The 14,602-nt window shown below is 46.4% G+C and overlaps 2 protein-coding genes across 9 annotated transcripts in view; one reads left to right on the top strand and one right to left on the bottom strand.

Annotated features, from left to right (window-relative positions):
* The first annotated feature begins 406 nt into the window (after positions 1–406).
* On the top strand, positions 407–3,644 carry PMAIP1 (phorbol-12-myristate-13-acetate-induced protein 1). The gene is made up of 2 exons (XM_086770584.1): positions 407–592; positions 809–3,644. Exons 1-2 carry the CDS (start codon positions 541–543, stop codon positions 919–921), a joined length of 165 nt encoding a protein of 54 aa, XP_086626710.1. The 5' UTR covers positions 407–540; the 3' UTR covers positions 922–3,644.
* Positions 3,645–9,614: 5,970 nt separating this feature from the next.
* PDZD2 (PDZ domain containing 2) overlaps positions 9,615–14,602 on the bottom strand; it is a 142,780-nt gene continuing 137,792 nt past the window's right edge. For all 8 annotated transcript variants that reach the window (XM_086770699.1, XM_086770701.1, XM_086770704.1 and 5 more), the window contains one exon: positions 9,615–13,881. In XM_086770699.1, coding sequence (XP_086626825.1) covers positions 13,715–13,881 — 167 coding nt within the window. In that variant the 3' untranslated portion in view covers positions 9,615–13,714. The remainder of the gene's footprint in view (positions 13,882–14,602) is intronic.

The raw sequence follows: 14,602 nt of genomic DNA on the forward strand, positions 1-14,602 counted from the left end.
CAAAGGACACCCCACATCTTCCTCGCCCAGAAGATTGAAACCCCATCCCTCCACCTCCACCTGCGCCATCCCATCCCACGCCTCCATCTCCTCCTCACCGCCCCCGCCATCTCCTCCTGCTCCAACCCCCCCATCCCGCCATTCCCTCTGGTCCCGCAGCAGAAGCGCTGTGCAGGGGTGGGGGCGGGGAGGCGTTCCGGTCCCGTCCCCGCACGGCCCGGGGCACGCTGGGGCACGCCACCGCCCGCCCGGCGGGGGGGGGGGGGGGGGGGGGGGCAGGATTCCCGCGCGTTTTCACAACGTCACGAGGGGAAAGCACCGTCACGGAGCCCTTTTAGGGCCGCGCTCTGCCCCGCCCGCCCGCACTCCGTTGCCGCCGGCAAGCTGTAGTGTGACTGGGCTCATCCGTGCCGTAACCGGACCCAGTCGCACTGTCACCGGACCCATCCTTGCCGTAACCGGACCCAGTCGTGCCGTAACCGCGACCCATCCGTGCTGTAACCGCACCCGTTCGTGCTGTAACCGGACCCATCCGCGGCGATGATGCCCGGCAGGACCCTGCGCAAAGCCGCGCAGCCCGCCGCCTCCGCAGGTACCGGAGGGAGCGGGGTGAGGTCGGGGAGGGGGGAGTGTGCGGGATGGGGCTGCGGGATCCCGTGTGAACGCGGTGGGGGGGTACAGCTGCTGCGGGTGGAGGGTGGGCGGGGGGGGGAAAGACGGTTTTGCCAAGATGTCATTAAAATTAAAACCAGGTGTGGGCGGTCAGGCGGCGGTGCGGGGGGCTGACGGCCGTGCGTGTGCCCAGCAGAGCGGGAAGCGGTGTTGGAGGTGGCCCTGCAGCTGCGGAGGATTGGCGACAAGTGGGACCTGCGGCAGAAGATCCTGAACCTCCTGGCAAAGCTCTTCTGCCCTGAAACGTGAGCTCCCCGCGGCCACGGGGCGCCGGACAGCGGGGGAAAACCTCTGCTTCGTGGGTTGGCAATGAGAGACTTCCACACGGGGAGAATGGAGGAAGATCTTGGCATTGTGTTTTGGTGCTTGTGGCCGCTGAAGGATGGCTGTCACAACGTGACTGCTTCAGGGAATGTCACAGCGTTACTGGCCTATGAATGCCAGCTGGGGATAAAAAAAAAAAACAAAACCAAAAAACATAGCAATGGGCAGAGAACATCACCATGCCATGGGGAGACTTGGGGCAAGACAGAACTTGCCCATTTGCTTGGTCTGAGAAGACCTCCAGGAGCTTGGTTTCCCCAATTGCCCTCTGCTCCTGGTGTCCCATGACCACGTTTCACTGTGGAGCCTTCGGGAAGATGCCAAAAAAGGTGTCAGCGTCTTGGACTCAGGATGGTATCATGCAAGGCAAAAGCCAGTTGCTCAGTTCCTGACTGCTTGTGTTCTCTAAAGCATGGATTCTGCTGGACGGGGATCCGGGGGTGGGATTATTTAATTTGTTAAGTAAACCACTATCTTTATTGAAGGTTATTTGTTACAGGATGTTGCTTTGTGGACTAAAAATTGCTATTCTATAAATTAACGTGATGTTGCATAGTTCTACTCTATATTACATATATAAAAATATATATTTGTATATATAAAAACATATCTAAAACATAAATGTGTGCCCCATGTGTATGACATGAGTATTTCACAGAACTGTTAAATGAATGCTACTTGTTTAGGCTTAAAACGTAGTATGAAAAAATGTTCAAAACAGGACATAGAAGATGACGTAAAAACACACTGTATTGTATAGAAGAAAGCATATTTTCTGATAATGAAGGAAATACTTTATGCATCACAGATGGGAGCACACTTTACTATAGCATTATATAAGACATATATGAATATATATTATACAAATACAAATATTGAGGTATATGTGGTGGAAGGATACTGTCAATATTACAAAGAATTTATTGAGAACAGTACAATACTGCTGTGTCTTTATAAGTAACAAAATAAGTCTTTAATAGAAGTAGATCTTAAAGTTGAATCCAAGTTGTCTCAAGTTTTCTTGAGAATGTTATTTATTCAAAGAAAGCAACTACCTCTCTTTGAAGAAATAATATCAAAAGCATTGTTTGTTACAGTCAGTACAGGAAAGTAGCCTTGGATTTTTGAATGTTTAACAATACTCACAAGTGAAGGTTCTTCCCTTGTACTTTATTTCCATTTCATTTCGTGGCAACCTCATTCCGGTTCCGGAGTGATGAAGCTGCTGTATCACATCCAGTGGACGGTGATGCATTATGCCTGTCTCACGGAGGGGTTATTATCCTGACTGGCTTCCCAGGAACTGAATTAAGCATGCTGATTGCCATCAAGGCAAACAGTAACTCTGCTAGTCAATCCATGTCAGACACGATCTTGGTATTTTTCCATGGGTGCAAGCTAGCAAGAAAATGGATGAAGCTGATCATGTTTTGTAGCTACCTCTTAGGTCAATGGTCAGAGTTCCTTCTCTTAACTAACCTCATATGTAAGTACATCTGCATTGTATAAGGCTGTATGGTTGCACTTTCTGAGTTCAGGGTCTGTTCAAATTACATTTTTTCCTGCCTTGCAGTGAATTCTTGTTTGTATTTATAATCAATTTTTTGGTTCGCTCTTCTGAACCTGCCATTGCAAAATTGTCCTTACATAGCTCTGGTCACTCTGTCACAACCAACTGTGTATGGCTGTTACTTGTTGTCACCCATGTCCCTAAGCAGAAGCTGACTGGAGGACTCGACCCCGTCCCAGTGGCCGTACTGGGAGCTTTGGTGTTGGCTCCAGCCATGTGCACAGTTCCCTCCTCCTCTAAGCCGGCTAACACCTTTTCAGTGAGAACATCATGTTTCAAGAATAGTTGCTGTTTGTCTTAGTACTGCCAACTAACTGCCAACTGCATGTTGCTGACATGCACAGAGGTTAGTTTTTCAGATATTAAAAAGTAAATGCAAAGAGTTTCTGTCAGCTGAATGCCAGCTCCCAGGCTAGCACCACGTGCAACCTGACAAAGCTGTTCATCAAAGGCAGCCCTGACTTCCACAGGAGGACTCTTGCTCTCTGTCCTGGGCTTGGTGGAGTCCTGGAGCCTTCATCAAGGACACTAAATGATGATCGTGCCTGTCTGGGACTCTCAGGAAAATTCAGCATTAGCATTTGCATTAGTTACTGAAATGTATTTGAATAAAAGTGTTCTGCTCAACCTATGCTGCTTTGAAATTCAATAGGAAATGGGGGGCAGGTTTCATAGCGCCTGCCCAATTCCTCAGGTTTTAGCACACGTGAATGTTATGAAAAAAGTATCTGCATAAATGCATTGTCATGGGGATATCCGAGTTAAGTATTAGCACAGTGTTTTTCTGTCTAGATCTGCAAAGACCATTTGCTTTTTGTGAAACTTTTTTATGTTTTTCTGAGCATTGTCAAGAGTGCTGGCATTCACCGGGAACTCAGGTAAAAGGCCTACATCCAAGCAATCAGTGCCAGTATATGAGCAAGTGCTTCCTGATGTCCTCCCTAGGATTCCTTTTCTCCCTTCTGCAAAGGATCTGCTGTATGACTGTGTCAACACAAGTTTGTTTTTCTTAAGGTCTATTCTGTGGTCTATACGGGCCAGATGTTTTGCTGTGTGCTCTGTGGATGTATGTCTTGAATTCTTGCTGAGATAATAAATACAAAGAGTTTGCAAGAAAAATGAGTCCTTGTTGTTACAACTCAGGGTGTTTTTTTTCAGATTCTGAATTGTGTGATCATGTTACACTCATGCCTTCTGTAATTCCAAGTCGGCGGGCACACACTAGGGCAACAGCGGAGTGCCAGTAGGTATGCACTGGGGGATTAGGCTTTTACTTTTGTCTTGAAGAGGAACAAGACAGAACCATGTCCTTGAACTTCAAAATGGGAAACTGAGACACCCGTTATAATATTTTATAGTAAGTACTGCCCATGGAATAGTTTGGTGGTGTGAGGGGCTCCATTACCTCTACCAGAGGTGTTGTGGCTTTGAGGAAGAGTCCCTGACATCTACGTTAAGGGTTTTGTCTTGAATGCAGTCAGAAAGGAATGCAGTGCTTCACCAAGTTCAGATTTTTACTTTCTCCAAAGTTTGAAGCAGGAGTTTTGGAAAAGGGGGAAATGATACTGCTTTACCCCAAGGGAATAGCAAAGGGATAGCACAGAGCTTATTCTTCCTTCTTTAAGCTAGGACCCAAACATGCATCTGCGGAGAGGAGAGCCCGAGATCCTCACCTGCTACGCCGTGCACATCAGCAGGCTTTCCCCTGACTCATTGCCCTGCTTCTCCCCAGATTCGCAGGCAGGGAGCACCACGCCTGGGGTGCGTGTTCCCAGCACGAGGAGGACTAAGAGCTTCCTGGCCAAAGGCTCTGGTTTCTAGTAAATGAGAAAAAACAAAGGGAAGCAAGTCCCCATCCTTCCCCAGCTATCCACCAGCAGCGGCTTGGAAGAGCTTTACTTCGGGGGCATCAGCAAAGCGGTCCTGCAGAGGCTCATCGGCTGCTGCCACGTGCTACCGCCGGTGCCACGCAGTGCATTTTTGCACAGCTCCACCAGCAAATTACACTCGTGAGACTGATCAGACCTGTGAAAACATCCAGACATCCTCACCCACTGCCCGTCGGAACCTGGCGCCTCTCCAGCCAGGTCACCACCGGAGCATGATGCCAGTGACCTGCTCCTCCCTAAAGGGCAGGGGAAAAAAAATAAACCCTGTCACTGGGGCACAGCACAGCTCTCTGAAGGCACCTGACTCACCTGCAAGCACCTGATATCTAAAAAAAACCAAACCAAACCTACCCGCCAAAGCAAACTGCCGGAGCTGCTGTGCCGTAGCACTCTCCGTGAGCCACGGCCCGTGGGCGCCCGCCAGAGCAGCACGTGCAGCCCCGGGTCACGTTCATACCGCGCTCACCCAGCCGAAAACCAGCCCAGCGCCCTCGGCCAGCTCACGCTTTTGCACCTTAGACGGGATGCACAAGCGGTATTTCCACAACAAGTCACTAGACAACAGACAACGCCTCCGTCCTCCCCTCTCCCCCCGCGGGATGTTTTTTTAAGTAATCTGAAAAACAATGTCTCATGCGTGGCTCATTATTTTTAGCACATGCTGCTGGAAGGGACTAATTTTATCATTTTCCTCCTGTAGACACGAGAGGGTGCGAGGGCATGACGTGTGTCCGTAGAGGTGCAAGGAGGTTGGACAGGAAGGACTGGAGATATGAAGTGTTGTCTTTTGGTCTGGCAGGATTTTCCTTGAAGTAGGTGACTGTCTGGTGGCGGGACTGTCAGTGAGCAACAGTCTCAAACCTGTCACAGCTGCAAACAAGGATTTTACCCAAGCGCGTCACTGTATTGTCTGGATGATGGCGTAAGAAACCGGCCACTGTCAAGGCTGCCCTCCCTTCTCAGGCACAGCCTCTTTGCAATGCAAATCTCACCGGTTCGCAAGCCCTCCGAAAGCCGGGAGGCGGATGTTGCTCCTTTGGCAACAGGAAATGGCAGTGACCTCAAATAAAACTGTTTTGGCCATTTCATCTTATAGAACCATAAAATAATTTGGGTTGGAAGGGATCATTAAAGCCCATCCAGTCCAACCCTCTGCAAGGAGCAGGGACATCTCCAACCAGATCAGGTTGCTCAGAGCCCTTTCCAACCTGGCCTTGAACAGTTCCAGGGATGGGGCATCCACCACCTCTCTAGGCAACCTGTGCCAGTGTTTTACCAACCTCATTGCAAAAAATATATTTGTATTTTTTTTGTGTTGTTCCCACCTTTCCATGAAACAACAGTGGGAGCGCCACTTGGCTCTGCTTCTCTGGCTCCTCCATGCCACTGCCACTGCTTGAATGGCCCAGACACCTTCCTGCAGGGGACAATCCGTCTGCAAACCTCGAAAGAAACCAGTTACCTTCAGCAACACTGGGTCAGGCTGGCGAACAGGATGCCAGCACCCCGTGTTACCACCGCGACACTGCCGCAGCGCCTACCCGGAGGGCCCAGAGCAGAGGACAGCCCATCACCCTTTGGAATTTTGCCTGCAATTATAATGCTCTTCCCAGGTCAAGGCCCCACGTTTGTACCTCCTCTCTCAGTTCCAGGATCCCAGCCACCTTTGCCACCGGCTGCGTGGTGGCAATTAAGGGCAGATTTCTGCTTGCATCTTTCCCTTCGTGCTTCTGAAAGGGATACGACTGAGCCGGACAATTGCACGAGGCCACATCCAGGTTCCTCTTGCCCAAAATCAGGAATTAGAGAGGTAATTTTTGATGGCAGCAGATGGGCTTTCCCTGGTGCCACCGTGGTGTCAGCAACACGTCAAGGAAATGGCTTTGCTCTACAGGGAGAAATGGAAGAACTACAGCTTCTGGTAACTTGTTTGCTCAGTGCAACGCTATCAGACTGATTCAGCTGCACAGCGAGGTGAGGCCAGTGCATAAGGGACTGTCCATGGAAAGGCAAAAAGGTTCTGGTTTTGGTATTGTCTAACTTCAGAAAATACCCTGACATTCAGAAAACATCCTTCTAGTCAGCTTTACACACTGCAGGATGGGAGGGCAGCTCCTTGTTTGTTTATTTGCATCCAATGTTCTTTCTCAGGATCATTTAATGAGAGGGATTTTATATTTTTAAAGGAAAAAAGCTTTATAAATTATTGCAATCATTATTAATTTGTTAAGTCTTTTAGCTGAGTCCGGTGCTTTGAGGAACATGACTACATGGAAAGATCAAGACACAGCTGGCTTTTTCTGTGGAGGCAAAATCCAAAATGGGCTTTTGCTGAGGGTCGGTCATGACAGTCTGGTTTCAGCTGTACTCCTGGACAAGGAGAAACGAGCCAGTCTCCTTTACCAGGCAGCAGGCATCAGCCCTAAATAACGCATCACTTGCTTTCCAGGCACTTACTACTACAGGGGTGATGGACACAGGGTGGAGGTGCTGTGAGAGTGCTTATACGATGCAATATTGCATAGCAAAGAAGAAAAAAAAAGCAGCATACTGCTGGACCAAAGCTTTGGATCTCCTAGCCAAAGCGAAGGGGAGGGCGAGGGGCTGGCAGCGTGGGGGCAGTGGGGTGGATGTGCCCCCCGCAGCGATGGCTGGCTTTGTGGGTGAGCCTGTGTGGCCCTGGGCACTGGGAAGTGTGGCTCAGGGCCATGGCCTGGGGAGGTTTTGCTTCCCCTTGCCATCACAGTCACATGCTGCCCTGTGGCATCACTTCCCGGCATGCGCAGGCATCGCGCCCAGCCACTGCATGCCCTGCTTCTCACCGGCCACCGGCTCTGGGGAGGGCAACAGTGAACCTCCCCGCCGGGGCTCCTTCACACCATCCCTGCGTGGGGACAGAGACACCGACCATCAGCCTTCGGTCAAATGTGATAAAGTGGCAGTTTTGACACGCTCCTGGAAAACAGCCACACCAGAGACACACGGTCCCTGTTTGGACATTAGGTTGTGTTGTGTGATGCTAATGGGGAACAGGAGAATGGCAAGGACATAAAAACAAAGAGAAATAAACCAGAACTTTTCAGGTAGAATGATAAACATAATTGCAAACAACAATGTAGTTGTCTCTATTTATCTCATTTAGATCTGAGCTCTGTATGTTACCGATATGAGAAAAAAAAAAAAAGCTGTGCCCAAAACTGCAATCTTCTCACGCCTTTTGTGCCAAGTTCCCCATTTGCCCATGCCTCACAGCCTTCAGAAAAAGCCCAGTCCCCGAAACACAACTGAGCTAGGTAAAATTTAAATGCAATTTTCTACCACTTCACATATCTTAGTGGATAAATGAAGTCCCATTTACCAATCCATTTATGGATTAAGTTCATTATGTCTTCTCTCTTTTATATTCCTTTTTACTCAGCCACTGTCTGGGGCAATTAAGATTTTAATCAAAGATGTTCAAGACTGATCTTGTAAGAACCAAGCTGCTCTGAGGCTTGAGCCCTGTTGACCCCAGCTCACGCCATGTGTTAGGAGAAAGAGGGAGGACAGGAGGATCGGTACAGAGAAGTCACTGAAAGAGGGGAGAGGGGAAAGCAGAGGAGATCTATGTGCCAGAGTGAGCATGAGGTGGCTGCGTGTGCTGCCCCACACCTCCCCGTCCATCCCCTTCCCACACTACTGGTTTTACACCTTTCACAATCCCATCTGCACAACCGCACAAGCTCTGTGGTGTCCCTCAACACGGCTGTTAGCAAGGGAGAGAGACATGGGGAAAAGGGGTCCTAATGCAGACGGGGGACTGGGATACTACAAAGCTCCTTCTTTTCTGCTCCAGCCCAGGAAAGGGTCCCGGTGCCCACAGCGCAGGTTGGGAGCCTGACGCGCCGGGCTTTCCCGCAGGGTGATTCAGCAGAAGTGCTGGGGCTTTTCCCTCCTCATGTGACTCTTGCTTACTTGCACCCAGAGAAGGAAACCGAAAGCAAATGCAGCGGGTTTTGGGGCACAAGCCAGGGGATGAGGGAAATGCCTGCCGCATCACTAGCATGGAAAAGCAAACATCTTCCTCTTCCTGCAGAAAAGCCCACCTGGGCCTTTTGGGCAGCACCGTGCACCCGACGAAATGGTGAGGTTTGCATGGCATGGTAGGAGAGATGCAAGCGAGTGCCACGTGTGCACCGAGGAGAGGGCAGGGCTGTGCCATGGTGTGAGACGGGTGGGAGTTTCCAGCCGTGCTGCTGCTGTGAGTGCACAACCCAGCATTCAAACATGGAGTAACGCACACAAGCTTGCAATGTGGCTATAAATGCTTAACTAACAAGCTCCGTCCTCCAGTTCAGCCTGCCCTACAGGGATCAGTTGATGTGTCTGCGTGCTGCCAGGCAGTACGGGATTTGGCCGCCTCTGGCATTCCCCACATCAGAACAGCTGAGAGGAGGGTGTCCAAACCATCCTTCCTGGGCTGACGCATCTTTCTGGGAGGCAGGCTTTCTTCAAGCTGCCATGCAGTGATGGTGAAGCTGGCTGTGTCCATAAAAAAGTGGACCACTCAATGAAAACCTTCCCAGTTTGGAGATTATGGGCTCTATGGACCTCCCACTATGAGCTCCATTGCAGCTCCACCCCATCCACAGAGAAAATACCTAAAGCCTAGTCTGCACCGCCAGCTCACCGGGTTTTTGCAGGGGAGTTCATTCCTACGGTAGGTGGAAGACAACAACAAATACCAGTCTAGGACTAGTTGTGTATACATATTCCCTATGCATACAACCTGTTTCCTTATAGCCCAGGGGCTGGACAGGAGGTACAGTTTATAGATGACACACTCCAGAGACCACTGCTCTTAATGAAAACTCTACATTTCACCTTTGCCATCTGCATTTTCCTTGTTAAAGGGGCAGGAAAAACAAAGTGTGTCTACCAAGTCACTAAAGCAGGTTCTATAAAACACCTTCTAACACTTGTTAAATGCTTTAATCCTTTTCACACTCAGTGACAGTTCTTAGAGGGCCGTATTTTACTTCTAGCTTAGATGCACATCCGGACAGGATCCACAATTTAGTCTTTGGCTGTGCTCTCCAGGACAACCTTGTCCCTGCAATGACAGTTCCAGCTCTGGACTAGACAGACTTTGTCGTAACAGAAATAAATATCTAGAGGAGTACTAAGGATACCATTTATTTTCAAAATCACTAAAAAACCCAAACAAAACAGTTTATGGCGATACAGATTTACATAACAGAGACAGCAAATTGAAAAATGTACAATCTATTTCATGTTATTGCACTCACTTTTTATAATATACAAGGCATATTAAAGAGTTTTCATTAAAAGAAGGTTTATTTATATAAATAAAAGTGTAAATATACAATATCATACAATAAGTGTATCAGCCTAACACACAAAACCTACTTAGAGTGGGATTCCAATTTCTCACATGATCTAGTCTACACCTCATCAATATTTCCATGTATACATTTACATACCCTAACTGTAGAAGCAGGTAAACATCCCAATCTGGGAATAGTTCCTTCAGATTTTGACAAGAACCACTGCGGAACAATAACCAGGGTTAATTTTAAGTGAGAGTCATTAGAAAACAGGAATCACTCAACAGTTTATTAATACTTTACCTGCCCTCATATTTTTTTCTTTTTAGCAAGAAAATGATCAGATGTTACTCCCTCCCTAATTTAGGCCTAATCTCACAGTTTTTAATACAGATGCTATCCCCAGAGGAGCTGGAAAGAACTTCCAGATACAAAAGGCTGCAAAATATGCAATGGCAGTATCGCACCAGAGCCCAGTCTCGTTTCCAGGACATGCACCCTGAGCTGCCCGAGGCCTAGAAGTGGCAAAGCCCTCCCCCAGGCCTTCTCCATCCAGGAGCAAATTCACCTCATCTGGAATGCCTTCAGGTCCCTGGTGAGGAGTTGTGGACCAAGTCCATAATTTCAACCCAATTTTTTGGTCTTCCAAGACACAGCTGCCAGTCTCCGAAGAGTCACCGCTCTCCTACAACTTGGCCAACCCTCCAGCATGGCAAAGAACCACTGTGGGGACTGAAAATGCAAACAGCAAGGGCAAAAATGCTCATGAACCTACTGAATACTGATAAACTAATGCAATGTCCTGTCATTTTGGTGCGACCAGGCTCTCAGAAAAACAAGATTTACTTTGCCAAGTGCATAACCAAAGGTTCACTACATCTGTTTGGTCTACCTATCCTGTTTGTAATAAAGCAGATCCATATTGCATAAATTCTGGGGCTTTTATAGGGAATGTCACCCCAGTAGACATGACTGGAAATGCTACCATAATCATATCAACACTGGTAGCATCAGTAAAAATGTTTCTTGTTCTTTCACAAAAAAAAAAAAAAAGTCTTTTCAGGAACAGAAACAATCGGGGTTAAATACTATTCTTTTTCTAGCAGTAATGTTAGTAGAGACGTATACCATTCTACTCATAGTAACTAACAGACTTAAAACATTAAACCTATCTTTTAAATTATAGCCACTACCAAATCACACACAAATATCCCCATTTTTTTTTGCTGTTACTCAGCCAACACATGTCTACGTGCATGTAAAATAAAATACTGAACAGTATTCGATTACTGAAAAATGAAAGCCTTCTAAATCACTCACAATGAACAGTACCTGCAAATAAGCATCTGAAAATATTCACCACATATCATCTTAAGACACCTCAAATTAAGTTTAATTTACAAAATGAAGACTTCACCTTTGAGCTCACACCAGCTTAGGAGCGAGGGAGACATATACCTCCCTGTATTGAAACCTACAAAATCTTAAACTGTGGACTGAAAAAAAAAAGCCATTTCCTAAAACACAATCGTGATTTACCACATTAAAGTAGTAAAAAGTCAGTACTGCACTTGTACGTATTATACGTATACAGGTATGTATTCACTACGCTGCATTAAATTCCACATGCATTTTATGTATCTATTATACACGCTATTACAGTCAGATTTTGGTCATTCCTGAACAAGGCCTCACCATTTAATTTTTGCTGCCAAATGTCTTCTCCCTGTTTCTCAGCAAACACGCAGGGGTAACCTCTTTTATCCCAGCAGAGGCCTGTGCTCTCAGTGGGGTCCTCCGACCCCAGGTGCCGCATCCTCCTGAAGCCTCTCCCACCGCAGAGGTGACGAGAGGCAAGGACCAGTCCTGACAGAGCGGCTGAGCTTCGGGGTCACAGGGGACCCAACTCCACAGTCACGTCACAGTGCTGAACCTGAATGAGTTTCAACAGAACTCCTGCAGGCCAAGCAGATGTAGGACTACATACAGTATTGCCTTTCTTGTAACCAAAAGCTGCATCTCTCCCTGGATTCACATGCTAATACGTCACTGAAAAATAATTATATCTATTCATTTTTAGGCAAACATTGCACAGCTCTTCTGCTCACCTGGTCTTGGGTGCCTCGCAGAACTGAATTTTCCTCTGCACATCACGAGTTACAGTCTAATGAAGCTGACACAGAAATGAACCAACGCAAGTGCTCCACTAACCTGGAAGCAACTGCTCCAAGCACTGTTGAATAAATGTAAATAAACTGAACTACAGCATGATCTTGGGGCAGGGCCAAGTGACAAGCCCAGACCTTTTTGTAACAGCTACGCAGTGTTTTGGCTCTCTACAAACGTAGGCAGCACTTCAGGTTTGGATTGACTCCAGGCTGAGAGCTCTTCACTCCAGGCATGCTGGCTGCGCGCAGTCTCCAGCCTAATGCGACAAAGAACCCGAGTGCTCTGGAACAAACAACTTGTTCTCAGCCAATAAGGACACTGGCCCTTTTCCTCCTGTATGTCTTCTATGTTGTTTTAGCTATCCCCAGATGTAGGAAGAGAAATAACAGAGTCTAATTTATTGCACCCATACACCCTCCTCGCAACACAGCAGACTATAAATAACCCTCGGCAGCATGGCCCGCTACGACACCTCTACTGTGAGCAGAGGTGAGAAAATCCAAATGAAGCGCCTGCGGCACTGCAACCCTTTCCGTTTTGCTGTATCTAACACCACGGTTTTTCCCATCTACACAAACATCTTTCAGTTTCACCATCCAGAACCCTCAGCATCAGCACGCTCCTGACACAGCCAGCCAGCTTGTATCTTCCACACACACCCTCATCCATTCTCACACAAGCAGAAATAAATACTGGACAGGAGAAAACAAAAAAAGACCAATTAAAAGCCATCAGAAATATGGCTAGTTCATATTTAATATTATAATCCCCATATTTAGACCTCCATTTCCAGCTTGAGTGTTTCAAGCCGGGCAGCCTTAAAGCAGCCAAATAAAAGCAGCCCGGCTTGCAGATGTACTTAGCAAATGATGAAGTCTGTGGGATCTGCAAGTGCTCAGCACCTGAAATTATTCTTCTTTTAAAAAATATATATTTTAAAGGTGCCTAACATTAGAAGCTTATATTTGAAAATTCAGACCCCAATTTTTATCTGTGCCATTTTAATCACAACTAACAACTCAGTGTACACCTTGGTGGACGATCACCTATTATTTGGACATTATTTTCTTGCTCACAAATTTCTACCACACTAATGCCATGTGCTTTCAGATGCAAGCTGCATCTAAAAGCAGATTCAGTTACGGTGGATGCTGAGTTAGTTCATCAGTTTTAAGACGATTTTTCAGCTTTGCAATAAAATGATCATGTTTTAGGCATAAAACTTGTGCAAAATTATACTCTTTTGTCATGCATTTTTAGCAAAACTGCACTTAGAAGAATAAAGTGAGATTGTTCCAGACATTCTCTTGTTACAACAAAAAAGGACCAGACCCTTAGTAAGTGTCCTGAAGTCTTATTACAGCTAAGTGATATAGTACAGTCTAAATACCCATCCTTGTCCACAGAATGGCAACAAACAAGTTATACTCCCAACACTCAGCAAATACTAAGAATACTGGGGATAGGCACAGTGTTATTTATCTCAGTCAAAATACTTTAAACCAGACCCAGGAGAGGTCTCAAAGTTCCATTAAAACTGCCACATAATACAAAAATGTCTCTAACATTTGGCTTTCTTCACCCTCGATTATTAGGTGAGATTTTATGATGCTCATCACATGCTTGCTCAATGGTTCTCCAAGGCTCTTAGCACCTCCCTGTAAAGCATTAAGACACTTCCGTGTGGCTTTAGAAACAAAGACAGCTTCTAGCCAGTTTTAAATGTTTTGTTTTAGCAACTGTGATTAGATGTAGTGCTTCCATCATACTGAAGTTCTGTGTTTTCTGATTAGTAACTGAACAGGGCCCTCTGGCACAGATTTAATAATGTTCCAGGCATCGTAATGCATGAGGCCAAGTAATGATTTTCCACTAACAGCGAGAATTTCATCCCCAGTTTCTATGAGTCCAGATTGCTCGGCAGCACCACCTAGGAGAAAAAGGGGAAAAAAGTCATAGAATCATAGAATCAAGTCAGTGTTAAAAAAAAAAAAAAAACCAAACAACAGTAAACCCACATAAATTTGTTTTCCACTGTGATAACAGCAAATAAACAATTTTTCCAACCGGGGCAATTTCAGTACAAGTCACTTATGTTCAGCTGAGCTCTAGCAATCTACCCCATGCTGCATCTCACAGAAAATGTTATTTAACCAAGAGAAATCCTTGTTCTCAAAAAAAAAAAGTCTCTTTTTGAAGGACGCGGCATGAGTGCATGAAAAATGCTGTACATTATCTCTGTAGCTCTAAGAAAACCTGGTTGTATGTGGCATTGATATATTATCTCAGACAGAATTTTAACATGGTAATAAGCAGATAATGCAGCAGATTGGAAAACTCAGATACAAGGATGACCAAACCAACCACGGGTAGTAAATTTAGGACAAACACATCAGACACAGAAACAGCTTCTAGGGAGGGGCACACCCTTCACTACTGATGAATGTATGTTCTCTGTAGTGCTAATTTAACTAACATCAGCCATCACAGGGAGGAAAGGTGAAAAGGACTGTATGTAAGGATATAAACTAATGAGCTCAAAAATTAAACATGCCCTTTACCCTCAGAATAAATTTCTAAAGAGGGGCAAACAAACACACACAGAGTAATTGATAAGCAATTCAGGAAATACCAGTTTGATTTTCTTCCCT

This window comes from Chlamydotis macqueenii, chromosome Z, assembly GCF_036417535.1.
Source record: "Chlamydotis macqueenii isolate bChlMac1 chromosome Z, bChlMac1.mat, whole genome shotgun sequence".
Lineage (NCBI taxonomy): Eukaryota > Metazoa > Chordata > Aves > Otidiformes > Otididae > Chlamydotis > Chlamydotis macqueenii.

Bases quoted from the DNA above. Each gene is read 5' to 3' on its own strand.
- PMAIP1 (XM_086770584.1), top strand. From the start codon at position 541: ATGATGCCCGGCAGGACCCTGCGCAAAGCCGCGCAGCCCGCCGCCTCC. The intron at 593-808 runs GTACCGGAGGGA...TGTGCCCAGCAG, and splicing joins GCAGCCCGCCGCCTCCGCAG to AGCGGGAAGCGGTGTTGGAG.